The 25,685-nt window shown below is 59.6% G+C and overlaps 2 protein-coding genes across 3 annotated transcripts; one reads left to right on the top strand and one right to left on the bottom strand.

Moving 5' to 3' along the window:
* The first annotated feature begins 369 nt into the window (after positions 1-369).
* On the top strand, positions 370-2,271 carry PVALEF (parvalbumin like EF-hand containing). Its single transcript, XM_061141264.1, is given in 5 exon segments — positions 370-475; positions 630-762; positions 1,042-1,077; positions 1,079-1,149; positions 2,225-2,271. Coding segments are annotated over 5 exon segments (393 nt in total).
* Positions 2,272-8,652: 6,381 nt separating this feature from the next.
* Positions 8,653-24,906, bottom strand: CEP131 (centrosomal protein 131). Of its 2 annotated transcripts, none has more exons than XM_061144556.1 (26): positions 24,695-24,906; positions 22,103-22,291; positions 21,255-21,364; positions 20,673-20,787; positions 20,247-20,374; positions 19,908-20,024; positions 19,284-19,439; positions 17,902-18,019; positions 17,432-17,548; positions 17,079-17,229; positions 16,480-16,574; positions 15,837-16,019; positions 15,295-15,471; positions 15,090-15,215; positions 14,855-14,980; positions 13,694-13,810; positions 13,162-13,264; positions 12,267-12,468; positions 11,820-11,927; positions 11,615-11,732; positions 11,184-11,258; positions 10,193-10,335; positions 9,936-10,113; positions 9,653-9,849; positions 8,886-8,946; positions 8,653-8,805 (listed from the first exon to the last, which is right to left on the bottom strand). In XM_061144556.1, the coding sequence occupies exons 2-26, from the start codon at positions 22,274-22,276 to the stop codon at positions 8,731-8,733; spliced, it is 3,270 nt and encodes a 1,089-aa protein (XP_061000539.1). In that variant the 5' UTR covers positions 22,277-22,291; positions 24,695-24,906; the 3' UTR covers positions 8,653-8,730. The 2 variants fall into 2 exon arrangements, with proteins under 2 accessions (XP_061000539.1, XP_061000540.1); XM_061144557.1 differs by having other exon boundaries at positions 24,699-24,906.
* Positions 24,907-25,685: the final 779 nt, after the last annotated feature.

Raw genomic sequence — 25,685 nt, 5'->3', positions numbered from 1 at the left:
TTGAGAGGAGCCTTGAAGGATGGAGGAAGTTGCCCAGCAGCGCCTAGGGGTCAGACAGCACCACCCCCACCTCTTGGGAGCAGAGCGAAGGACCTTGTGTGCATCACTTACTGTCTCAGAGCCTCAGTCTCTTCTTCTGTGCAGTGGGCTAACACTTCATGGTGGCTATCTACCAAGAGGCAGGGCTCAGACACATCTTTCTCAGGGCCTGGGCATGGGGGCCTCTGCAAGGCTGCCCTCTGCAGCCTGGTCTGGGTGCCTGGGGTCCCCACTCTAGGGCCCAGAGCTGGTGCCAGCAGGATCTAAGGACAGCATCCCCTCCTGCCCAGCATACCCGCTGAGCTGGCTCCTGTCCCCTGCAGGGCCAGAATGGACGAGGAGTTATCCTCCCAGGTGAAGAAGGTGGCCTTGGCCATGGGCACATCACTGTCAGATAAGGACATAGATCTGCTGACCATGGACGTGAGGCATCACAGTACTACCTGTTTCCAGACCGCCCTGGGACCGCCCCCTATGGATGCAGGAGCCCCTAGGCTCAGGGAGGGCATGGGAACCACGGCCCCCACCCCAGGGCAGGAGTCTCCCTCTGGGCCCAGGCCCTGCTGGCTGATATGCCCATCCATTCCCAGGCTCCTTCAGCTACATCAAGTTCTTCCAGTACATGCAGAAGTTCCAGGCCTCAGGGCAGCTGGACAGCGTCATCTGCAAGGCCTTCCAGACCCTGGACAAGGACCAAAGCAGCTTCAGCGAGTGGAATGAGATAAAGTACAGCCAGAGCCAAGGACAGGGGATCCTGAACCCTGGGGCCCTTCCAGCCTATGGCTACCATGCCTACCCCAGAAGACCTGCTACCCCCATGGGGCTCCAGCAGGCCTTGTAGGAGATGGGGCCAGGCCAGAAGCAGCACTGGGCCCAGGCCCAGAGACCCTTCTGAAGCTGGGCCTCATTTTCCCCACTGTAAAGTGGGGAGCAAGCACCTCATAAACCATCGGGCAATGGACAGATGCCCCCTCAGTTCTAACCTGAGCCCACCCCTGGCCCTAAGTACACCCTGTCCACAATCCCCAGCAGGGGACCCACCACTGACGGATGAAGAGGCTGAGGCTGTGATCCAGGCGGCCAACACGGATGGGAGGATTGACTTCGAAGGTGGGGCAGCAGAGATGATGGGGCAGGGGTACCTCTCAGGACCTTCCTCCCCCCACCCCCCATCATTCACACTTAGGCAGTTAGCTCCATGTCCTGCGCCCATCTTGGTGCAGGGCTGACCAGCCTCCCCGCTGCCAGGCATGGACCCCACCCCCCAAAGCTTACAGCCCCCTGTGGTGGCCACCATCATCCCCAATTCACAGATGGGGAAGCTGAGTCTGGGGGATGCCAAGTAGGCTGAGGCATTTCACTGGGCCCAGGGGAGCTGCTGCAAGTTTCTGAGCAGAGCTGGGGGGGCCCAAGCCAGCTTTGGTGAAGGTCAAGGGGACACAGAAGATGGGGGGGTCAGGTTTCCTGAGATGCGCAGGAGGAGGTTTGAAGCAGGGACCAGGGCCTGAGAAGTTGCAGAGGTAGGTGCAGAAGGAAGGAGGTTGCCCAGGAGAAATGGCATTCGTGGGGCTTGCAGGCCTTCCCTGCGGCTCCCCATGGCTGCCCTGGAGGTCTGCATCATTCTGCTGCCCACCCACCCTCCCCAGATGTTGACTCCAAGCCTGGAGGATAACCCTGGGAACAGGCAAGCACAGGCCAGAGCCTCAGAAAGACTGGGGGTGGTGCCTGTCCCCACCACCCCAAGCCTTTACTTTCTGCCCTCAAATGCCAGCAAAACTTGACTTGTAGGTGGTCACGAAGCCTAACCGAGGAGCAGTCTGGCCAAGGGGTCCATTTAGGACAAGCCTCCCAGCCTCTCTAGACCTCGGTTTCCCCACTGAAGGTGGGACGGTTATAGGAGCACCTGTCTGAGGCTCTGAGGGGAGGGTCCATCGTAAGACCCAGGGTGGGTGAGCACATCACCACCAAGAAGGCTGGACACAGGGCACGTGGAAGCAGCACGGAGCACTTGGGCAGCCAAGTTCTGGTCCTTCCTGCTCCACACCCAGGACTTGGGAAGACAGGGTGCAGGGCTCTCCTGCACCGTGGGGTCCCCCGTCATAAAGGAGGCTTCCCATGGGGCCTGCAGGCCTTGGAGGGGTACAGCCAGGAGGTTATTTACTAGAAAATCTGTCTCCTGCTCTAGAATTTTCTGAATTGATCAAAAAGGAGAAAATTCCAAAGAAGAAGTAGTGCCACGCTCAGCTCCAGTCAGCCAAGTGTCCCCTAAGCAGCATCATGGGATTCGAGAGTGCCCCGTGGAGAAGGCCGTGGCAGTGGACACAGCGTGGGCCAGGAAAATGGAAGAAAAACAGCATGAAATGAATTGAAGTTCATGTATTTGTCAGGGGTGTGCAGCAGCATCTGGGAAAGGGACAGGGACAGGGTCATGGGTCTCTGGGTGGCAGGTAGGGAGCAGAGCGGTGCGGGGGGTGGGTACAGGAGTGAAAATGGGAGGCCGAGGGGTGGTGCATCCAGCCTCTACCCCTTCTTGTTCCTACACCTTTGGATGGTGGTCTCTCCTCCAGCCCTGACCCCTCCCGGTTCAGCCCTCCCAACCCAGTGCTTTCTGGGCACAGACCTGCGCCACCCATCCCCACATACCCCCTGCCCCAGGCTCCACTGGGCTCTTCAAAGGTTGCTCACCAGGCTGGGTCGAAGGCCTTCTGGAGTCCATAGCAAGGGGACAGCATCAGCCTTGCCCTCTGGGCAAGTCCAGGACTCAGATCTCTGCCTCCTCCTCTTCCCCATGAGACCCCCTCCTTTCTCTCCAAGCCCTGCCTCCTGGAGGAGTCCCCCTACCCCACCTGGCCTGCCCCAGCCACTGCTCCACCACACCCGCCCACCTGGTGGGCTCCCATCTTGCAGTTTCAGCATCTCTCTCTGGTATGGCAGACCCCTGCATCCATTCTGGCTACCTGACGCCCTGTGTCGTGGGATGGAAGCATCTCAGACTGAACCTGCCCAAGGCTGAGCTCCCAGCTTCCTCCCGGAGCCCCACCCTTGGTCTTCCCACCTGTCAGAACTGTGTCGTTCCTTGGCTGCTCAGGCCGGGAGCCCCGTGGTCACCATGCAGAGAGGGTGTGGGTGTGCTCCCCACTTCATCCTGGGGCTGGTGGCTGGGAGAGCACCGGGCCCCCATCTCAGCCCCCTGTGTCCACGGGGGTGTGATGGGTTCTCTCCTCACAGCTGCATGGGACTCCAAGGCCCTCTAGGATGGAGGAGCCAAAGGTGGCTGGGTCACCCCAGGGTGAAGGCACCGCTCTCAGGAGCCCCGAGTGGGCTACTACAGGAGCAGCAGCCCATGAGCCAAACAGCCATCATCCTAGCTCCTCTCCCTTTCACACCCACCTGTAAGGTAACCCCACTGCCTCTGCCCTCCACATGCATCCAGAGCCCCATTCCCCCACCATCCGGGCCACCACCAGCTCTTATCTGGATGACCACCTTGGGCCCCCAAATGCCCTCCCCACCTCCACCCTCCAACAATGGGCTCTCAACATAGCAGCCAGAGAGGTTCTTTTAAAATACAAGTCAAACCTGTCACTTCTCTTGGAACTTTCCAGAGGCTCCCCTCTCATGTAGTTGAACCAGATTCTTGGGATGCCTGCATGCTCCCTGACTTCAGACCCTCCCACCCCCACTGCAGACACACCAGCCTCCCCACTGCTCTCCAGCCAGGAGCCACACTGCCCGAGAGCCTTTGGGTGGCTGTGCCTGGGCCTGCCATGCTTCCCTAGGTATCTGCATGACTAACTCCCTCATCTCCTGTTTTCCTCAAATGTTACATCTCAGAGAGGTCAGCCCTTACCCTGTTTCACATTCCACTCTCTTGCCCAGCATTCCACATTCTTGTTCTATTCTCTCCATAGCGCTCCCATCTCCTAATATACCACACGCACACATGTCAGTCGCTTCAGTCGTGTCTGACTCTTTGCGACCTTGCAGACCATAACCCAGCAAGCCCCTCTGTCCATGGGATTCTCCAGGCGTGAATACTGGTGTGGATTGCCATGCCCTTCTCCAGGGGATCTTCCCAACCCAGGGATCAAACCTGCGTCTCCTGCATTGGCAGGCAGATTCTTTACCACTAGCCACAGCTGGGAAGCCCCTAATATGACACATCACTTGCTTATATATTGTTTATTATGAGCAAGCAAAGCATCATGAATTCTGAGATTCCAGAAGGGAAAACCCAAGAAATGAGCCTGACACTGGCACAGGGTCCCTGCCAAGGTTTGAAATTGATTTGAGACACTTGCTCCTTGGAAGAAAAGCTATGACAAACCTACACAACGTATTAAAAAGCAGAGCCATCACTTTGCCAGCAAAGGTCTGTGTAGTCAAAGCTATGATTTTCCCAGTAGTCATGTATAGATGTGAGAGTCAGACCATAAAGAAGGCTGTGCTCCAAAGAATTGATGCTTTCAAACTGTGGTGCTGGAGAAGATTCTTGAGAGTCCCTTGGACAATAAGGAGATCAAACCAGTCAATCCTAAAGGAAATCAACCCTGAATATTCTTTGGAAGGACTGACGCTAAAGCTGAAGCTCCAATACTTTGGCTACCTGATGTGAAGGGTCAACTCATTGGAAAAGACCCTGATTCTGGGAAACATTGAGGGCAGGAGGAGAAGGAGACAACAGAGGATGAGATGATGGCATCACTGATTCAATGGAAATGAGTTTGAGCAAACTCCAGGGATGGTGAAGGACAAGGAAGCCTGGCATGCTGCTGTTCATGGGGTCGTAAAGAGTCAGACACGACTGAGCAACTGAACAACAGTGAGGGAGAGGCTGAGTGGCTGAGGAGGGTGTCCAGTAGTCTCCCAGGTCTTCAACATCTGCTAGAGAGGAGGGTCTTTGCTTGTGGGTCCTATGGGGCTAGGAGTGAGGGGTGAGGACAGGGGTACCAGGTCAGTCCTCATGGAGACTGGAGCCCAGCCTCAGCCAGCCCAGTCCCTATCCTAACTGCTACCAGAGCAAAAGTAATTCCCCTGAACTGAGGTCCAAATTCAGCTCAATGCAGACCACACCTGACCACACCCATTCGTCTGCATCTTGTCTGCAGCTTGTTTCATGCTATGCTTAACTAGGTCACAGAAAGGCTTAAAAAAAATCGCAAAGATACAACATGCAAATGCCATGTAGAGAAAGGTGTGGCGGCTACCATCAGATGAAGGGTACTTTAAGGCAAGATGCACTGTTAGGCAAAGAGTGACGGTGTGTAAAGACAAAGGGTCAACTCACCAGGAAGGCACACTGCTGTAAATTTGCATGCACCTACTAACATAGCCTCAGAATGCATAAAGTAAAAGTGGGCAAATATGAAAAAGAGATGATGCAAAATCACTGTTGGAAAGTTTAGCATTCCTCTCTTAGGAACTGATATAGCAAGTAGGAAAGAAATCAGTAAGGATAAAGCACAATGAATTAACCAGAGGAGCTAGAAAGCCAAGGAGATTTTTCTTTGGAGGCTGGGGCCTGAGAGACAACCCCCTACCCAGAGTATAGTACCACCCAGCCCACAATCCCTACCCCAGGGAACAGGAATGGCATCTCAGTTCCTCTTCTTTGAGGCACACCTGAGCAGGTGGAACAGTCTCAGCAAGGCAGGCCCCCCCCACCCTACCCCTACCATTGTAGCCTCTGAGGGACACATTTTCACCAGCTAGGATGTGTGAGATGCCACCACAAGGCCAATGGGCAGGTTATGGGCAGGACAGAGACTACAGATGACACAAAGCCCCAAACCAGTTAATGTCAGGAGCAAATTATTATGGGTGACAACAAAAACTTGAATAAAAGTAAAGTGAAGAGCCCAAATAATATTAGGTTGGTGCAATGTAATTGTGGTTTCAGACCATGAATTTTAAATTATAACTAGGCTCAAACACATCTTTATTAATCAAAATAGGAACCATTACAATCAAAACATTTCTGCCGAGAAATAAGTTTGTTTATTCCCATAGCATAAAAATCCGTGCTTCAGATTTGACGAACTCTTACAAAGCATTTTCTGCCTCCTGTTAGTTGTGAAAGCATTCTCCCTGCAAAAAGTTGTCAAGACCCTTGAAGAAGTGGTAGTTGGTTGGTGAGAGATCAAGTGACTATGGTGGATGAGGCAAAACTTTGTAGCCCAATTCATTCAACTTTTGAAGCGTTGGTTTTGTGACATGTAGTCGAGTGTTGTTGTGCAGAAGAATTGGGACCTTGCTGTTGAACAATGCCAGCTGCAGACATTGTAGTTTTCAGTGCATCTCATCAATTTGCTGAGCATACTTCTCAGATGTAATGGTTTCACCAAGATTCAAAAAGCTGTAGTGGATAAGATGGGCACAGACTACTACACATTGACCGTGGCCTTTTTTGGTGCAAGGTTGGCTTTGGGAAGTGCTTTGCAGCTTCTTCTCAGTTCAGCCACTGAGCTGGTCATCGCTGGTTGTCATATAAAATCCATTTTTTGTTGTATGTCACAGTTTCATCAAGAAACGGTTCACTGTTGTTGGGTAGAGTAAGAGAAGATGACATTTCAAAACGACCAATTTTTTTATTTGTGGTCAGCTCATGACACTTATCCAGCTTTCACCTTTCCAATTTGCTTCAAATGCTGAATGACCAGAGAATGGCTGACATTGAGTTCTTCGGCAATTTCTCATGTACTTGTAAAAGGATCAGCTTCTATGATCCTCTCAGCTGGTCGTTGTCAACTTCTGATGGCCAGCCCCTGCATGCCTCATCTTCAAGGCTCTCATCTCTGCAAAACTTCTTGAACCACTACTGCACTGTACATTTGTTAGGAGTTCCTGGGCCAAATGCATTGTTGATGTTGCAAGTTGTCTCTGCTATCTTACAACCCATTTTGAACTCAAATAAGAAAACTGCTCAAATTTGCTTTTTGTCTAATATAATCTAGTCTAAAATAAATATAAAATAAATAGCAAGTAATGTCATTAGCAAAAAAAAAAAGCAAGAAATGTGCATTATAATGATATATAACATAACTATATTTATTTAAGAATGTATTCCAATATCAAACAGCAACATTCAATAAGGTAAAACCGCAATTACTTTTGCACCAACCTAATAGCAGAGGTGAGGGAGTGTAAGGGATGCAGAAATTAGTAGAGAAGGGCACCCAGCCTGTTCTCTGAACAGATAAATGAATGGATGGATGGATGAACAAACAAATGAACAGATGAATGAAAAGCTGTAAATCAGGATCTGGGGAGTCAGGCACCATCTTCCTCATCAGAAAGCCACCACCATCCATTTCCTGGCTGCTTCTCTGGCTGTCAAGTAAGCCATCCCCCTGTCCCACCAACTCTGCAAGCCACCCCAAGTATCTGTCTTCTCTCACTGAAAACCTCGCTTGCAAAAATACTGTAGTTTAGTAATTTATAGCCGTCTCCCCCTAGCAACTCCCAATAACAGCTTCAGCTAAAACTACATTTTGGGGGAGGATCAGAGGACCCAAAGGTGTGTCAGAACAGGCTGCTTCTCCCAGAGCTGGTCCCTGCCCAGTCCCCAGGGCCCCTGGCCTGGAGACCAGCAAGCAGCCAGCTCCCTCTGCTTGTGTGGCCGCTTGTGGGGGAGGGGGCAGGCCCAGCATCTGAAGCCAGGAGGGGCCAGGCCCAGGGTGGCCCTGCTCTTTCACTGCTGCATCTGGCTCCAGCCCCAGGTTCTGCGAGCGATCAGCTCTGGCACAAAGGAAGGAAGCAGCTGTCCTGTGCAGATGAGGAAACTGGGGCCCCGACACCCCAAGGCAGGGACAGGGGTGCCAGGAGGGCCCTCAGGTCAGCGCTCCTGTGAGCTGCTTCAGGCCTGTGGGGAGTCTGGCTCTGCCCTTGTGGCCATCGAGACTGAGAGTGACTGCTGCCGGGACCCATGTCAGCAAGAGCCCAAGCCCCAGGACCTTCTGAGAGTGCAGGAGGGTCACCACCTCCACCAGGGCCAGCCCATGCAACCCCAGAAGTGCTGCCTCTCCCCCGTAGCCTGGTCTAGCACCCTCGGCCAGGGCAGTTGCGGTGACAGAGTGCCTGGCAGGAGGGTGGGGAAGGTGAGTCCCCAGAGGAGGAGCCTCCCCTTTGCTGCCCTCTAGCTCCCTTGCCCAGTCCTTCCAGGATAAGTCTCTACCCTTCTCAGGGCAAGGCTGGTCCAGGGCCCATTTCTCAAGGGCTCCAGGCTGTCAAACCTCCAGGGAGTGTCCTGACTTGGGGAAGGAAGGACAGGGCCTCAGAGAGGCTGGCTGGTTCTCTAGCCATGAAAGCAAGAATAGCAGCCTGTACAGAGGCTGGGGAGGAGGCTCAGAGCGCCTTCCCTGCAGGTGGGGGCGGTGCAGCAAGGGGGGAAGGGTATCACAGATCTTGTCCAGGCCCAGGCCGGAACAGGGGGCCGTTCCCTCTGCTTGGGACCTAGGGCCCGAGCTGAGGAACCGCAGGGCCAGGCAGGAAACAGGGAGGTGGGGGAAGTCGAGAGCAGAGCTGGGTCAGGTACCCCATGCCTGGACCCAAGGGGCCTCCATCCCCACCACCCCAGGCCCCGGACCAGGACAGACGAGTCAGGGTCGCACAAAGTATTAAAAGACACTTCTTTACTGTTACCACGCAGCCTTGGTGTCCTGCAGGGCGGCCGCAGCCTGCTGCAGTCGGTGGTCACTTGGTGCTCGGAAACGGCCGCCTGCACTGCTCCAGCAGCTCCTCCAGGTGGTCAGCCCGCTTCATTGCGGCCTGCAACACCCGGTACACCCTGGTCAGGCCAGGGCCACCCCCACCTCACCCCACCAGGCCAGTCAGCCACGGGGACCCACCTGGTGCTGCTTCCGGAGGCTGCTCACGGCCTCCTCCTTCTTTGCCAGGGCCATCTTCACCCTGCGGGGGAGCGGACGGTGTGCGTCTGTGCAGTGTCCGAGCCAGACCCCTAGGCCAGCCTGCAGTTGAGTGTGTCAGGGTGGGTGGTGGGAGGTCTCCACTCCCACCCCGCTCCCACCAAAGAGCAGGGGGAGCCACTGTCCAGCCCAGCCCATCCCAGTCCTGCTGACTGGGGCACTGCGAGGCCTGGAGGAGCTGACAACAGGATCTGTGACCCCACAGCTGACCCCAGGTGAAGCCACGCCCTTTGGGAAGGGCTCCCTGCTGAGAGGAGGCCAGGAAGCCCCCACCACATGCCTGCCTCAAAGAGTACCCACGGAGCAGGGGCGAGGGCCAGAGACCTGGGAAGGACTAAAGGATCACTGGTGGGGAGGGGGGGAGAGGGGTCATCCTATTTGCACAGCACCCACTCCACCCAGTCGCCAGGGGCCAAGGGCCAGGGAGCTCCTCTCTGGAGGAGCACCTGCCCTGGTTTGGGATGGCCAGGCTTCCTCCCACGCCCTAGGGCCAGCATCACACAGAGAGGACAACCGAGCCTCAAGAAGGGAGCCCCGGCTGTGGCTGACGGATGCATTCCACATCAGCAGGAAGGAGGGGGCACAGCCATTCACCGTCCTTGGCCCAGCATCCTCTTTGGAGCCACAGGGTCCTGCCTGCCTCCCCCAGCCCTGTGCTCCCCAGGACCCCTGTCAACCCAGCAGCCCACCTCCCGTGAACCTCCTCCAGCTCCGCTTGCTTCTCCCGCGTGAGCTGCTCCAGCTCGAGCCGCTGGCGGGCCCGCAGCTCAGCCAGCTCAGCCTTGACCTGCCGATTCTCCTCTTCGGACGTTACCAGCCGGTCGGCGAACTCCTGGCGAAGGACCTGAGCCAGGCTGCTGCGCTCTCCAGTCAGCTGCTCGTTCACCTGAGGGACATGGGGACGACAGGGACGGTGTGAGTGGATGGTGGTGACTGGGGGCCAGGGCTTGGGTGACTGACCCGACCGCTCACCGCCTTCACGTCCGCCAGTTCCTTCTCCTTCTGTCGCACCAGGCCCTGCAGACGCACGTTCTCCCCTTCGGCCTCCCCGAGGCGCCCCTTCAGCTCCGCACACCGCTCCTGGAGCTTCCGCTCCGACTGCTCCAGCTCCGAGAGCTCCGCCTCGTACTTATCCCGGACGCGCTTGACCCTGGTGGCGGGAGGAGCTGGGTCAGGGGCAGTCCCGTGGCCCATCTCTGGGCCTTGCTCCGGGCTTCTCGGGGTCTCACCGGTTCTCCGCGGCCCGTTCGCTCTCCTCCCTGGCCTGCGTCATGTCGGCCTCCAGCCGGTGGATGACCAGCTCAATCTCCTTGTCCCGGCCTTTCCGCATCTCCTCCTTCAGCTCCCGTTCTCGGTTTAACAACCATGCTTCCTGCAGGGGAGGCAAAGGGGGCCTGGGAGAGGGCCAGCTGAGGGTGGACCTCACCTGTCCTCAGGTCTGAGGGCCATGTCCTGTCATTAGGACCCAGCAGGGGCCTGAGTGGGAGCTGTCGGCACAGCCTAGTTCTTCCCCCACTTGGAGACCGTGTCTGCTGCCAAATTGATCCTGATAAAAGAAGGGACCTCATCTGGCTGCTGAGGACAGGGTGGGGCACCCACAGGGCCGGGGGGCCCCCACCCGGGGGTGAGAGCATCAATGGGGCAGCCTGTTGGAAGGCAACCTGGAAATCCCACCAAGTTGAACATGCCAGGCCCTCTGACTCAGTCAAGTCTGGGAATGTATCCCACAGATACGTGGCTGTGGGAAGGGGACAGGGTGGCCACTGGGCCACTACTCAGGCTTTGTCTCCTGGTTGATGGCTTGTGTGGCCCCCGTGTGCCTTTCCACCACCACCTCCTTCCAGGACAGGAGAGCATGGTGGCACAGCCTATCTGAAGAAAGGCATGAGAGGGTAAGGAGAGACCTGCTCCCAAGTGGGCCCCTCACACTGGTTGTGGGTCAGCCTGTCAACTTTCAGAACAGTTACCTGTGCAAGGGGAAGGTGAGGAACATCTGCCACCATCCTCTGGAGTCACTCCAGCCCCCCAGTTTCTCCCATGCCCATCTAGAAGTTCACTCAACTACAACCAGAATCACACCGCCAACCCCAGGCAGCCAGAACCCACACCCACCCAAAGGGAGGCCACCGACGTAGGGCCTACAGGCCTGCTTTGAGGCTGGGCAGGAAGGGAGAGGGAAGGAAGCCCCCACCCCCTGCCCCGGCCTCACCCGCCTCCCACCTCCTTCTTGGCAGAGTTGGCTTCCCACATCTGTCTCTCCACCTCCAGCTGGTCCTTCAGGGCCTTCAGTTCCATCTGGGGGCAGGCGACAGTGTAACAGCAGCTTTGCCTGGCCCCTCCCCACCCAGAGCTGGGTCTGCCAGGACCTGGACGGGCCTGAGGTCAAGCTGAGAGTTTGTGGTGAGCTAGCTGGGGAGACCCCTAGTGTGAAAGCAGGCTCAGCACAGTGCTTCAGGCAGCTGCTACCCTGCCAGGGGGGGGCGCTGGTCCTGGTGGTTGCCCTCCTCCACCCCTGGTGGGCGCTTTCCTGCTAGGCGGGGCCCAGAGGGGTGGGGCGGGGGCTGGGGGCGGGGCCTTTGAGGGGAGGAGCCTGGGCAGGGTGGGGCCGGGGCGGGGCGGGGCGGGGCGGGGCGGGGCGGGGCGGGGCTGACCTGGTGCCTGCGCTCCTGCTCCTCTCTCCCCTTCTCAAACTCGGCCCTCAGGGCCCGGCCGCCTGCGGAGCTGCTCTCCTCTAGCTGCCGCCTCAGCTCATCCAGCTCTGCCCGCTGCCTGCAGGTGAGCAGGGGTCAGTCCTGGGAGGCTAGATAAGGCTGGGCAGAGCAGGGCTGGGCAGGGCTAGGCCCCGCCCCGCGGTACCTGGCGGCCTGCTGGCCCAGCCGCTCCTTCTCCTCCGCAACCTCGTTGTAAAGCCGCCGCCGCTGCTGCTGCAGGGCCCGCTGCTCCTGCTCCAGGTGCTGCTCGAAGCTGTGGACACCCGACTCATTGGCAGGGGTGGGGAGTGGGGCGGACACAGGAGGACCTCACACCACAGGGGCCCAGGGCAAGCGCAGCCAGGACAGGCTCAGAACCCACCAGTGGCCCCCCGCGCCGTCCATCCCAGCCGCCCCCCAGAGCGCATCCTAGGAACTGAACTGCCCGGTACAGCTGCAGCTGCCCTGCCCCTTGGTGTCCTGCACTAACCCCCCACCCCCCAAGATTTCTCTGATCCTGGAGGGAGGCCGCCAGGAAGGAGGTACTATTCACTCTGGGAGTCTGTGCACACCCCAGGCCTCGCTCGCCCACCCGTGTCCCCGGGACCCTCACCGCTGCTGGGCTCGCTCCCACTCCTGCCGGCCCAGCGCCTCCTTCTCCCGCTCCAGGTGCTCGCGGAGCTCCTCCGCCTGGCGCCCGTAGTGCTGCGCCGCGCGCTCCTCTGCCTGCAGCAGCTCTGTGGCGTGCAGACCCTTGAGCTTCTTTACCTCCTGCTTGTGCTTGGCGATCAGCTTCTGGATCTCAGGCTCCAGGCCTGGGGGTTGGGGGAGTACTGTGCTGCAGGGACCTCTGTCCACCACTGCACTGCAGGGGCCCTGCCCCGTACCCGCCTTAACCTGACCTCTGCCCATTGGGACGCCAGGGCTGCGGACCAGCCAGGAGACCCCTCCAGGGGCTCCAGCCTGAAGCACAGCTGAGCCCACCAGTGCCCACAGCACCACTTCCTGCCCGCTGCACTGAGGCTCCTCACTTGGTGCTCTGGCCTGCAGAGTCTTCCTAGAGGAAGGTGTCAATGCAGAGGAGGGTGCCCTGGGCAGGAGGGCCAGGAGTGGGCAGGCACAGTTGGGGCTGCCCCACCAGTCCTTAGAGGGCTCTCTGAGTTGGGGAGGAGTGGCAGCCATCCTCCCCCCACCAAGACCACCCCCGCCTCACTCCCCTGGAAGCTGGAGGAGGCAAGAAGACCCATCAAAGGGAGCCTGGCCAAGGGAAGGCTAGGCCCCCAACCTGGATGGGGCCCTGTGTCAGCAGCATGCTGGTCTGTGGACAAGCTCGTGTGCCGCCAGCCTCCCCTGCTCCTCCCAGCCTTGAGCCAGTGGGGCCCCATCCCTGGGTCTCACTGCTTCCCTGGAAGTCTCCACACCACATGTGCAACTGGAACTACTGTCCTCACTCGAGACCCCCATGACTGCCCCGCCCACATGGTGGCTCCCAGCACAATGGCCCCTACCTTTGACCGTGATCTCCTTGATCTTCCGGGTTTTCTCATTGATCCACTTCTCTCTGCGGACTTTCTCCGTGGCGCTCATGAGTTCTTTGAGTTTCTTAATCTCCTATCAACAAGGAAACAGGAGTCAACAGAGGAGCTGTAGGAAGCAGGAAGATGCAAGGACACCCTACTCCTGGCCGCCCCATGGGTTTCAGGAGGTAGCCTTTCAACAGTGACCATGGACAAAGCAGGAGGCATCAGGGACTGCGGTCCTTGTCTGACGAAAGCTGGGAGGAGTTAGTGGGGTCCCTCTGACCAGGGACCAGAGCTGTGGTAGGTCCCTGGTCACCTCCTCTGAACCCCACTTCCTTATCTGTGACACAGAAAGAGTCTCACAAGTCCCTTGGCCCCCACCCCAGGGTTGGCCACCTGCCAAGCTTTCGGGAAACAGCTAGGAGGCCAAGGAATGAGGCGCCGGGGGCCGCCTGTCCTGGGGTCCCTCCCACAGGGCCCACGAGGCCTGGGCCAGGTGGTGGGAGGGCAAAGGGCTCACCAACTCATGCTGCTCCTGCAGCTGGGCCTCCCTGTCCTTGCGCCTCTGGTCCCCCAGCTTCAGCTCAGCCACCAGGGCCTCACACTTCTCGCCCAGAGCCTTCTTGTCTTCGATCAGCTGTGACCAGGGGTGGAAGTGAGGCTGCTGCCCTGTGGGGCCAGGAGACCCAGCCTCCCCTCACCCGGGAGGCCAGCACACCAAATCCTGAGCCTCGCTTCCCTCCCTGGTCTGAGGGAGGATCCTGGGTCCTGGGGAGCACGCACATGGACAAGGGCGACAGCTGCCCGGGCCCTCAGTCCCCCTGGGACCTGGCTGGTGTCAGCAGAGTTCGGATAGTGATGGTGCCTTGGCTACAAGGCCCCAACTATGGCCACACCAGGAGGTTCCTGGAACGGGGGTCATTCTGTCAACCCCGTCACCCGGCCTGGGAGAAAGGCCTGCCCACTGCCTGCGAAGGTGTCTCCATGAAGCCCCCAGGAGGGCACCCAGCCTCACTGAGGACTCAAGGCAGACCCTTGATTTGCAGACACCTATGACCGCCAAGCAGAGTGTGGCTCATGGTCACTGGAGCCCACTCGGTTCCTCTGGGCTCTGTCCTCTCTTCACGGACCCCTCACACAGAGTTTTCCTCAGAAAAGGACCCAACGGGAGCTCAGCTGAGCACAGGCTGGGTGTGAAGCTTCCACCACCCTGGCAGGGGAGCTCTGGCTGCCCTCCCAGCCCCAGCAGACCAGGGGTGGCCTCCCCAGGACATAGGGAGATTCAGAGTCTGTCCTGCTGGATGTGTCCCCAGGCCCCCAGAGGACCAACTGGTCCTGAGTGACCCCACATGGCCGGGCCCCCCTGGACGTGCTCTGCCCATCTGCTCCTGTTGCCTGCCCACCATGCTGGATCAAGGAGCATGGCCATGGGTGTGGGGAGGGTTATGGCTGTGGGGAGCATCACTGGAGGCAGGGGGGGGCAGCACCGTGGGGCTGGTATATGTTGGACCCGCCCTGGTCCCCACAGAGGGAGCTGCTGTCTGTTTCTACAGAGGGAGAAGGAGGCCCACAGGGGAGGCCTGTGGGCCCAGAAATATCCACCAAGCCCGAGCTGGTCTAGAACACAGCCCCGTCCTCCTCCTGACCGCCTTGCCGAGCCCCGCCTCCCAGGCAGTGCCACCTGGTCGATGAAAGACAGGTGCCGCTGTATGGTAGCCTCGTAGTGCTCCTTCTGCTGCCGTAGCTGCCGGCCCAGCTCCCTCTCCGTCTCTTTGACCCGCCGGAAGGTGAGGTCTCGCTGCTGTGCCTGTAGCGGATGTGGGAGAAGAGACGGAGACGAGGCCCTCAAGGGTCAGGCCAGGGGCTTGCTCCGGCTCGGGCCCCGGGGACAGACGCAGTGCAGGTGGGGATGTTACCAGCGCCCTCTGCAGTAGCACCATTGCCTGCTTCTTCTCCTCCACCTCCAGCTGCAGTCGCATCACTGATGTGCTGACCTCAGATGCAGGCTCCAGGCGCCCCAGCCCCTCCTCCGGCATGGGCCCCTGTGAACGTGGCTGTGTCAGGCAGGCCATGGTCACCCACTGATGACCTGCTGTCCCCCCCCGGAGACCCCTTCCACACCTGAGGGGCTGAGGCCGGCCGGCCCTGCCCAGACTTCTCCATCTCGTCCAGGAAGTTCATGATGCTCTGCAGTTTGGCCTCTGAAAGCAGGGTCCCATCCTCAGGGGGGCCAGCGGCTGCACTCAGCTTCCCAAATTTCTCCAGGTTGTCCGCTGTCAGGGAGCTGGCATCATCCTCCTGCGCGGGAGGGGCGCAGTGTTAGGGGCTGGTGGGACAGCCGAGGACTCTGGGCCGGCCTTCCAGAAGCTGCTCAGGGTCCCCCAGGGTAGAGGAAGGCCTGGTCTGGAGGGAGGGCCTCTCAAGCTGCCCAGACCCCGGTAGGGGGTACCACTGGCAGAGAAGCGGTACCCACCCCACCTCCGCCCCTAGGTTATTCTGAGGGTCCTAACCCTTAGTGAGCCCTGGGATAACTGGGGAGATTCAATCAGGTCCCATCTGGCCCTCATTAGGGTCTTACTAGAGCAGAGAGGAGCCTGGTGGACTTCCCTGGCCCCCAAAGCACCCCTGGGATCCGGATGGGCAGTGCCAGGACCCGTGGTCACCTCGTCGGTCCAGGCATATTTGTCCTTGTGGTAGGCCCGGGGGCAGGGCAGCGGTTCAGGTTCCTGCTCCAGCAGCTTCAGCGTGTCCAGCAGCTCGTCCAGGGTTGCCTTTGACTTGGCCCTGCTCCCAGCAGGGCCCATGCCCTCCAGGCCCTCACCAGGCACGTCCTGGAGGCTGGCATCCTGCAGTAGATTGGCCGTTAGATGCAGAGACCACCAGAGAACAGAAGGGTGAAGCTTTCTCCACATGAGCACGTGCCTGCCCAGCCATGGAGACTAGGCTCGACACCCCCCCACCCCGGCTCCCTGACCCACCTCCAGGAAAACAAAAAGGGTGGCTTGGTGGGAGGGGTCTCCAAAGGCTGGAGGCTTTGCGAATGCCTAACCTGAGCTTCCAGCTCTTTTGTATGGGCCTGTAGAGGTGCCATCCCAGCATCCATGAATACCCAGCAGGATTCCAGAGCAACCATTGAGACCCCTGCCCTCCGCTGGATTGACAAGACCCATCCTGGGTGGCCTTTCCTGGTGTGAGTGACCCCATGGCCAGGGAGGGACAGCAAAGAGGCAGGTGCCAACCACCCCGGCACCGATGCATCCCAGAGCCAAAGGTGGGCAGGGTGGGTGGGAAGGGCTGTGCCGAGACCTGAGGCTTGTCCTCGGAGAGCTGCTGGGGCTCTATGGACGAGCCAAGGGCAGGCTGGCCAGCGTCCTCCAAGCCTGCAGTGCGGAACCTGGCCCCTGAACAACAGAACACAGCGTCAGCCCACCAGGGGGCTGCAGATGTGGAGGAGCCCTTGGGAAGAAGCCAGGCATGGGGGAGGCAGGGCTGGGGCAGCACATGCCACAGTGGACCTCATGGAGCAGTGGGGACACAGGGGAGCCCTGACCTTCTGGAGTGAGAGGTCAGGGAGCTGATGCAACTGCTCTGAAAGGACCCTGTGTCCAGCTCCAGAGTAACTGGGACAGGAGTGGAGAAGCAGGGCCTGGTGTCTGCTGAGAGCAGCACCCCTCATTCAGCGCCCCTGCACAGGGCGCCAGGGGATGTTGGCAGAGGCTGCACCTTCTTAGCCAGGAGCCTTCCTGAGGGAGAGGGATGGGGAGGGATGGGGAGGTCTGGACAGGCGGCATCTGCCTTCAGGGGTAACTCCAGGAGGTGTCACCATATTGGGGAGCCCGCACACAGAGCCGGAGGCAGTGGTGGGTGGACGGCAGGGCAGCCTCTAGGCTCTCAGCCCTGCTCACCAGTGTTATTGGCCTTGCGGGTCTGCTGAGCGGTGCTCCCTGGCCTCACGGCTGGCTCCTGGGTGGGCTGGGGCTTCTCCGTCTCCCCCGTCCCTTTCAGCAGCCCAAGGTCAGCATTGCCTGATTTCTGGGCTCGCTTCTGCTGCAGTTCCTGTAGTGGGGAGCCCCTGTGAGCAGCCAGGGCCAGGGGAGAGGGCAGCCCCTCATCCTGCCCCCAGTCACACTGCCCAAGGCCCTGTGCCCAGGGTCTCGGGGAAAGGGGCAGGGGGGACCCCAGGAGCACAAGTGGTCTTGGCACAAGGGGGTCCTCCCTCAGCACCAGGCTTCCCACGCGGCTCAGGCCACCCCCTCACTTGGATGGCTGCCCTCCGGGCCTGGCGCGCCTTCTCCTCCCGGGCCTTCCTCCTGGCTGCCTCTTTCTGTTGGTGTTGGTCCAGGAGGGTCCCCTCTCCCAGGCGCTGCCGCTGCCCCTGAAGAAGCCAAGCCACAGTGTGTTTGACTGGAGAGATGGGGTGGCCCCATCCTGCCATTTCTCTGCCCCACAGAGGACAAGCCCCCCTCTCTCAGGTGGCCAGTGGCTCCTGCAGGTGGGAGATAGCTTTGCATCCCAGCCAGAAACCACCCCACGTTTCAGCAGGGGTGACCCAGCACCCAGGTCCTGTGACCGAGCAATTCAGGAGGGAGGAAGCTGGGCCTCCAGATGAAGTGGACTCATGGGGCAATTCTAGGTTCAAGCCCACTGGTCAGAAACCCTGCCGTACACAGCTGGACCCCTGGGATTCATGCCCACCCCGCGGAGTGTGGCTCACACACCCACACTGACCTCTTGCTTGGACGCCAGCAGACGCTCCAGGTGGGCGGCTCCAGCCCGGCGCCGCTGCACCTGGTGTCGGTACCAGCGCTGGATGGTGACAGCGGCCTGGTTCACCTGGTGGATGAACCTGCCAGAGAGCAGAGTCAGGATGGAGGCGGCTGAGTTACAGCCTCCCTCCCTGGGTCTCCAGGAGGCCCGGCGGGCAGAGAAGCGGCAGTGCATGTGGCCCTTCTTCAAGTGCTGGCATTCCCCAGGGAAATGGAAAAACTCATCCGCACAGACTATTCACGATCTATAGAAACCGAAAGGAACCCAAAGGCCCACCACCACCTGTGGGCGAACACTGTGTGCTCCTGATGGTGACACTACTCAGAGACAAAGAGCAACAAGTCAGAGACCCCGCCGGCCGAGCACGGGAGGCCACAGGCCGGGGGTCCATGCATGGCCCACCAGGGAAAGCAAGCTACAGGGGACAGGCTGGTGTGGCCAGGGTCTTGGCCAGGAGGGGCTGGGTGAGAGGCGTATGAGGGGATCCCGGGGTAGGGGGTGATGTTGTTCCGACTACACACACATCGAATTCATAAACCTGTGCCCTCAGAGGGGCATCCTGTTGTGCGTGAATTATACTTAGTAAAGCGGGTTAAACACAAAGCCTTCACCTGTGCTCTTGGGACCCCTTGTCGATTCACCTGGCAAAGGTGCTAATGGACCATACAGGATGTGAGTGGTCACCAGCCATGGGACATGCACCCAGAGGGGTGTCCCAGTGGGGACACCCAGGCCTTAGCCAGCTCCTCCCGCTTGCCCACTTCCAGGGCCCGGTTCTGAGCTCTGTTGGGACAGCCGTGATGACTGCTCAGCCAGGTGGGGCTCTCAAAGCCCAGGCTCTGATCACTATGTGGTTCCTGACCAAGCACAACATCACAGACCTGCAGAAGCAGAAGATCCCACCGCGCCCACACCCCGCCCTCCCCCGTGGCCAGATTCCAGGGGCAGCCCCATCAGTGTTCTGACCTTTGCAGTTTTATATCTTCCTTCTGTTTAGTATTTTTTTACTTAGTTTACTGAAGTGATTACATATTTATAAAACTCACCCATTCGGACTATACCATTCAATGATTTTTAGTAAATTTAGAGAGCTGTATGACCACCAGCATGATCCAGTTCTAGAATGCTTCCACTGATCCTAAAAGAGCCCCTCTGCACTCCTCTGGCCCCAGCCAGCCACTGCTCTACTTTCTAATTCTGTAGATTTACCTTTTTTGAGGCTTTGTATAAAGAGAACTGTACAACGTGTGGTCTTTTCAGCCTGCATCATCTTAAAACAATTCTTACATGGACATTTCTCTCCCTGGCACCTCAGGCCTCCTCCCAGCCCTGGCCGTGGTCACCTCTCAGCCTCCTCCTCGGTCACCTCCTTCCGTCTTAGCAGGCTGGCGGTACCCCCCGAGTTATTCTGGACCACGTGGTTGCTGCGGGCCACGTTCTTCTGCGGCTTCCCGAGGCTGCTGCCCTCGCCCTCGTCTGTGGCTGCCTTGATGATGTTGCTGACCGGGAGGGAGGAGAAAGGTTCATGGCCGCCTGACCCGGCCCCCTCTCCCAGCCTCCAGGGGACGGCTCTGTTTGTGGCTTGGGGAGCTGCCTCGGCCTTGTCCTGGGGCCTGAAGACCCCAAGAGCAGGTGAGGTCCTGTTCCGACATGCTGGTCATCCTCAGGGTCACCCACTCCCCCACCAGGGCCCATCTGGTGGCACCCAGGGTTAAAGGGCACCACACTTAACATAGCAGGCTCGCAGAGCGGGATGGTGACTTGGGACCCACAGGCCATCCCTGACCTGAGCATGCTATGCACTGAACACACGGGTGAGGGACTGGGGCGGGGCTGCTCTGCTCAGCCTGCTCAAGGTCCGCCTTGGCTTCGGTTTCAGGTGGGGACTGGAGACTTGGGGGGCAGCTGTGGTTTCCTCAGTGGAACCCCAGATAAAGATGAGCCTGGGCGTGCCTGTGCAGCCTTACTTGAGGGAGGGAGCCGTGTGGTTGGAGCTCTTGGGGGGCGGCGGCACCTTTTCTGAGGGGGTGTAGTGGTTGTGCACCATGGTGGTGACGCAGTTGCCCACGGCACCCTTGTTGCTCCTGCCGGGAGAAATGGGGGTGGGGGTGGCTTCAGGCTCTGGAAAGGACCCCCCCATTCACATAGCTGGTGCCAGGGCTCACTGTGGCACTGTCCCAGTGTGCCTGCCGGGCCCCCTCCACGGCCACCATGCCCAAAAGTAGGGCCCTTCTCAGGACCCAGGGAAGCTCCATCAGGGTGTTCTGCCAAGTGGAACCCAAAGTGTGAGGGTGTAGCCAACACACCTGTTGTTGGCGGTGAAGTTGGGGGCCAGGGGCACCGTGCACTCTCTCCTCCTCGGGCCCACTGGCACGTCAAGGGCTCCAGGACTCTGGGCATCAGATGGCAAGGTAAAGGCCCTGGGCCGGTCATCCTGTTCGTGCACACAGGCAACAGTCCATCACCCCGCTGCACATGCCTCTGACGTGGGGCCCCTGCCCTGCCCCCACCGCCTCACCCACACATGGGGAGCTGTGAGATGACCCAGGGTCTGGGATGGTCTTTGCTCCTCCTCACACTGACCACCATGGTCAAAGCTGGCTAACTAACACTGATGCCCCCTGCCCCCCACCAGCCCATTCCGCAGGGCAGCGAGCACAAAGTCGGAACCAGGCGTCAGCCCCAATGAAACAGCGTGACAGCCTGTCGACTCAGCTCAGCTGCAGCCTCACCAGCACATTCCACGTGGCTCCCTTCTCACTGGAGGCTTTGCTCAGACTGGCTGGCCTTTTTCTCCCACTGGGGCTGCCCTCGAAGAGAGTCAGGAAGTCTGGGGGCTCTGCCGGCCTGAGTCACAGAGGGGATGGCAAGCAAGGTCAGTCACGGGGCCTGGGGAGCCCAGCTCCAGGAATCCAGATGGCAACTTGTCTTACGAGGGGACAGGAGGGGCCAGGTCACTGATGGGATCTCCCACTCCGAAGCTTGCAGCAAGAAATATCACTTCTCAGCCCCGCTCTGACAACCACGCCCAGAAGAGGCGCTCACACCCTGTCCTGTGGCCACCATGACAGCCCCAGGGAAAGCACAAAAAAGACAAGGGAGCAGGCAGGGCGGGTGGACAGCAGCCTTGAGGTTCACATCTCTGCACGGGAAATGACAGGCCAAGACTCATCCTGCCTGCCTTGTCCCGGGCTGGCCCCCCTGTCCAGCCAGTGCTCACGCCGGTGAGGCTGGGAGGAGGACTGACCGAGGCAGGGGAGAGCAGGCTGGGAGTACCTGGGGGGTCAGAGGTTACCTGGGGGGTCAGAGGTTACCTGAGGGGGCTGGGCCACGCCTGGTTGGCTTGTGGTTGGTTGACCTGCGTGGCGCTATTAGATCTGCGAAGGTTGTTGATGGCCCGGGAGCCTCCGGGCCCTGGGTTCTCCTGCAAAAAGGAGAGAAGCAACTGACTGTGTGGCTGAGGTTTCAGACCCTGGTGAGTCCACTCAGGGCCAGGCCAGGCTTGCACACAGATTGAGTGAGAGGCTCTCCTGGGTCACACGTAGGCAGGTGAGCAGGTGACAGGTGGGCGGGGGAACACCCTGGGGGCCCTGGGTTTGCCCTGCTGAGGTGTGGCAGGTCCCCGGCATCTCACGTGAAATGGGAGCACCTCACCCCTGGCAGGTGGAAGGTCCAAGGGGAGGCGTGTGATGCCTGCCCAGGCACCACAGAAAAGGCTACCGTCCTCCTCATCACCTTCTCACCAATGAGCCTGGCCATTCACTACCCACGGCAGCTCTCGTCCCAAAGTTCCTGCTGCCGTCCAGCTGCCCACCTGCCACCTACTGCCTGCCCTGCACGGGGAGCTCCTCCTTCCCCACACATCAACCTCATTTACAGAGGAATCACACAAATCCAAATGTTGCTGGAACAGGAGGGATGGAGGGCTTGGCGCTGGCAGGATCTAGGCTCTATGTGGGGCCAGGTGACCCTAGCAGTGACCTCTTGGTGAGTCAGCTCCCTGGTCTATGAGCTGGAGTCCTTCCTGCCCCCGGATAGCCCCAGGGATGAATGGACATGAAGGTGCCTGCCGAGGTGTGCAGCTCACCCAGGAGTCAGATGCCACCCCAAGACAGGGGGCCCTGAACAGCCCCCAGACCTGACACCCAGCTCTGATACTCACCAGCGTCTTCCTCCTTGGCTCACTGCCAGTGACCACGGAGATGGAGCGGGTGATGGGCTTGGTGGTGGAAGCACTATTGGGGCGCCGGTTCATGGGTGGAGGGAGGCCTGTCAGACTCAAGTCCACGGCTTCCAGGCTGCCCTCAGGGCCGCTGAGGGCCCTAGAGCCTTTCATGGTGGACAAGTGGCCCTGAGAAGAGAATAAGGGAGGTGAGGAGGCATCCTCCGAGGAACCAGCTGGTGCGCACACCCTCTCCAGCTCGGCCGCAAGGGCCCAGGGCTGCGGGTCTGAGTCTGCATGCTACTCAGCTCCCCAGAGGCCTGCCGTGCCCACCACCCTTGTCGCTCGGTGGCGTTCTCCTTATCAGGAGCAGAAGTGAGTGGCAGAGCAGGACGCTGAGCATTAACAGCAAAAGGAGGCCCTCCTGGGGTCAAAAAGACCCTCCCTGGAAGGGCACTGCTGGGGGTGACCCTGGGCTGCTGGAAGTCATAGGTATGAGTCCCCGTTCCATGACAGGAACTCTACCTGCCTGGGCCTCATATTCCTCATCTATAAAATGGGCCTTCAAAAGTGCCTCCTCACAGGATTATCATGAGGTTCAGAAAAGACGGCCATGAGGCTGGCCTGTGGTTAGCACCCCATAGGTGATTTTCAAACTGGAACTTGTTAAAGCCCCTAAAGTTATCTGGCCATGGAACACCCTCTGTCTCCTTAGAAGCATCCAGAATACCCACGAGCTCCTGGGAGGCAGCATCTGCTCTCGTGTCCAGGTTTCCCTCCTCCCCTCCTAGGGTGGCACTTCCAGTGTCCCTTGCTGGCCCTTCCCCATCCAACTGCTCAGCCTTGGGCCTCTTCCCTCCACCCTAGGGGACAGCCTCTGGCCTCCTGGCATCAAACACCATCTCTGCATGGCCGGTTCCCATAGGCATAGCTCTCACCCCCTTATCCTCTAGTTCCCAGCTTAGCTGACCATGCAGTACATGGCACCTCAGACCCAAACAGACTTCTGACTGCCACCTCCAGCTGCCCCTCCCCAGCGGGCATCTTCTGAAACTGGCTCAGACCAAAGATTCAGGTCTCATCCTGACCTGTTCCTCCTCTCACCTCCGCACCTGCCCCCTCAGGCACCCAGCTGGTGCCCCTTTCCCATCAGTCCCTTCCCTCCACAACCCCTGTCTGAGCCCCCATCTCCTCAAACTGAACAACCACAGCACCTCTCCTCTGGCCCTGCCTGACCAGCCTAGCATCTCCCCACACAGCAGCCTCAGCTGATCTTTCTGAACCGGGTCTCAGATCAGAGTGGGAGGACACTCAGGCAGGGGGAATAAAGTCACCAGACCTGGACTGAGAATAACACCCCTCAGACCTGACCCTGCTCTCTGTGACCTCCTCACTGCCTCCCTTTCCCACCTTTGATCTGCTTGAGACCCTTCCCTGGGATGTCATGAGCACCATCCCCCTGCCACCTTCATGCAGAGGACTGTCTGTCCCTGTCACTCCTCACTCACTCATCCTGCTTCACTTGCCTCCCTTGGCCACCTGCCCACACAGGTTGGTCTGTGCACTGCCTGATGCCCTAGTAAGAATGTAAGGCCCATGAGGGTGGGGACTCTGCAACCCCAGAATCTGGCATGTGGCATGTGCTCAGGTAACCAGAGGAGATAAGCTGGCACCAGGAGTGACCAGAAAGGAATGAGCATAGCCCTCCATGCCATGGAGGACTCTGGTGGGCCAGTGGGCACACACAATCATCACCCAGGGTCAGCGCTGCAGCCTCCTTCAGCCCCAACACCCACAGCAGAGGCTTTGGCCCCTACTCTCCAGAGTGAAGGCAGAGGCTGTCCCTGCCACTCATTAGGCCAGTGTCCTCGTGTATGTGTTTCCGGTAGTGTGAGTGAAATCTAACACCCTCCTCTCCTCAAGGCACCAGCCACACCCAGCCTAACTGGGTCCATTCGAGGGGCTGGCACCCTTGAGCAGCACGGAGTGTCAGGGGCTCTGGGATGGTAAACAAAGACTCTGCCTGGAACCCTCCAGACTAGACCTCATCTTGCATATAGAGGTGTCCCTCCCAGGATCTGAAGGTGGTGTCCAGAGCCTCCACCTTGACCCCTCAGAATAAACTGTCCCAGAACCCCAGGAAGCTTCCCTGCGGGTAGCTCCCCATGTCCCTGGAATTTGGCTCAAGGTAGGGAGATCATCCTCCCAGGAAGGCGATAGGAGCTCACGGGCCCTGGGGCATGAGCCTCTCCTCACCGGTGTGGGGGCACTGAGGGGCCCTTACCTGCACCTTCCCCCTCACCTGGGCACCTTCAACTGCACAAGAATCCCCTTCACCTGCATGAACCCCTTCACCTGTGTGAGTGCCAGGCCCCCTCACCTGCGCTGGCCTCCCCACCTAGGCGGGCCCAGGACCACCTCACCGGCACGAGGCCCACTCACCGGCACGTTCCACCTCACCTGCACAGCCCGCGATGCCCCTCCCTGCGCGGGCCAGGGATCCCTTCATCTGCGTGGGCCAGCCCTTGTGCGCGAGTCCTGGACCCTTTTCACCTGCAGGGGCCACCCCCAACTGCACAGGGACCCTCTCACCTGCCTGAGTCGGGCCTGGACTCGGGGCCTGTAGGACCGAACTGCGAGGGATGCGCGGGGCCCTCCAAGTGGAGACACAGGGAGCCCAGGCTTCGGGCCGACGACCTCGGGATCTCGCGCCCTTGCGCCCCCGGCCCCGGCGCCGACTACGAGGCCCGGTGACAATGAAGCGGTCGGGCGAGCGGTGGCAGCTAGCAACCAAACAGCCTGGCACCTCCTCCCCGTCCGTCACGGAGGCCCGCCTTTCCTGCTCGCGCCTCTTCTGGATTGGTCCTCCGGCCGCCCACTCCGGACGTCCCAGGAGTTCATTGGGTGACTCGGCTGTCCTTCGAGAAGTTCAAGCGTGGGAGGAGCCGCAGGGAGCTGGGGTGGGGCCTGTGGTGGCGGCGGGCTGCCGATTGGATATGGCCGCGGGAGGCGGGGTCTCAGCTGCGGTGGGGGCGGGCCCTAGGCGGAGCCTCTGGGGAGGGGTGGGCGAGGAGGAGAAAGGGGGGCGGTGAGTGAGGAGGGCAGTGGAGCGCGCGGGGTAGCTCCGCGCTTCTTATCGTGGGCCCAGCCAGCCTTCCGGGCTCCAATTCAGTCTCAGGCCGGGCCGTCCCCCTGGCTCCCATGCCGTCCCGCGGATCCCACGCGGTCCCTGGGCTCTCGCGCGGTACCCGAGCTCCCTCCTTGCCCAGACCTGTCTGGACACCTGGGTCCAGTTACTCTCTGAAAGCTCCGTTTTTCGGTCTGGACCCGCGAGTCCCAGGGAGGCCCGCCTGTGAAGCTGTCAATAAGGGGCCCATCCTCGGGCGACCCTGACACCTACCCTCACCCTTAATGCCCGCTCCCCTCCTTACAACCCAAGACCGCGCGGTGGCGGCGTTGTCCCTTTTTTTCTGTCCTTTTCCCGTCTTGACAATGCCATCCCTTTTTCTTTTTTCTTGCCCCCTTCTCCGAAGTTTTAATCCCCCACCTCCACTCCGCCCCCCCACCCCCCGCCAACCGCCTG

This window comes from Dama dama, chromosome 5, assembly GCF_033118175.1.
Source record: "Dama dama isolate Ldn47 chromosome 5, ASM3311817v1, whole genome shotgun sequence".
Classification (NCBI taxonomy): domain Eukaryota; kingdom Metazoa; phylum Chordata; class Mammalia; order Artiodactyla; family Cervidae; genus Dama; species Dama dama.
This window is presented reverse-complemented; position numbering and strand designations above follow the sequence as displayed.

Coding starts and splice junctions, on each gene's coding strand:
- CEP131 (XM_061144556.1), bottom strand. CDS start 22,276: ATGAAAGGCTCTAGGGCCCTCAGCGGCCCTGAGGGCAGCCTGGAAGCC. Junction 20,025..20,246: donor AACTTCACCGCCAACAACAG/GTGTGTTGGCTA, acceptor TTCTCCCGGCAG/GAGCAACAAGGGTGCCGTGG. Junction 8,806..8,885: donor GCCTCCGGAAGCAGCACCAG/GTGGGTCCCCGT, acceptor CGGGTGTTGCAG/GCCGCAATGAAGCGGGCTGA.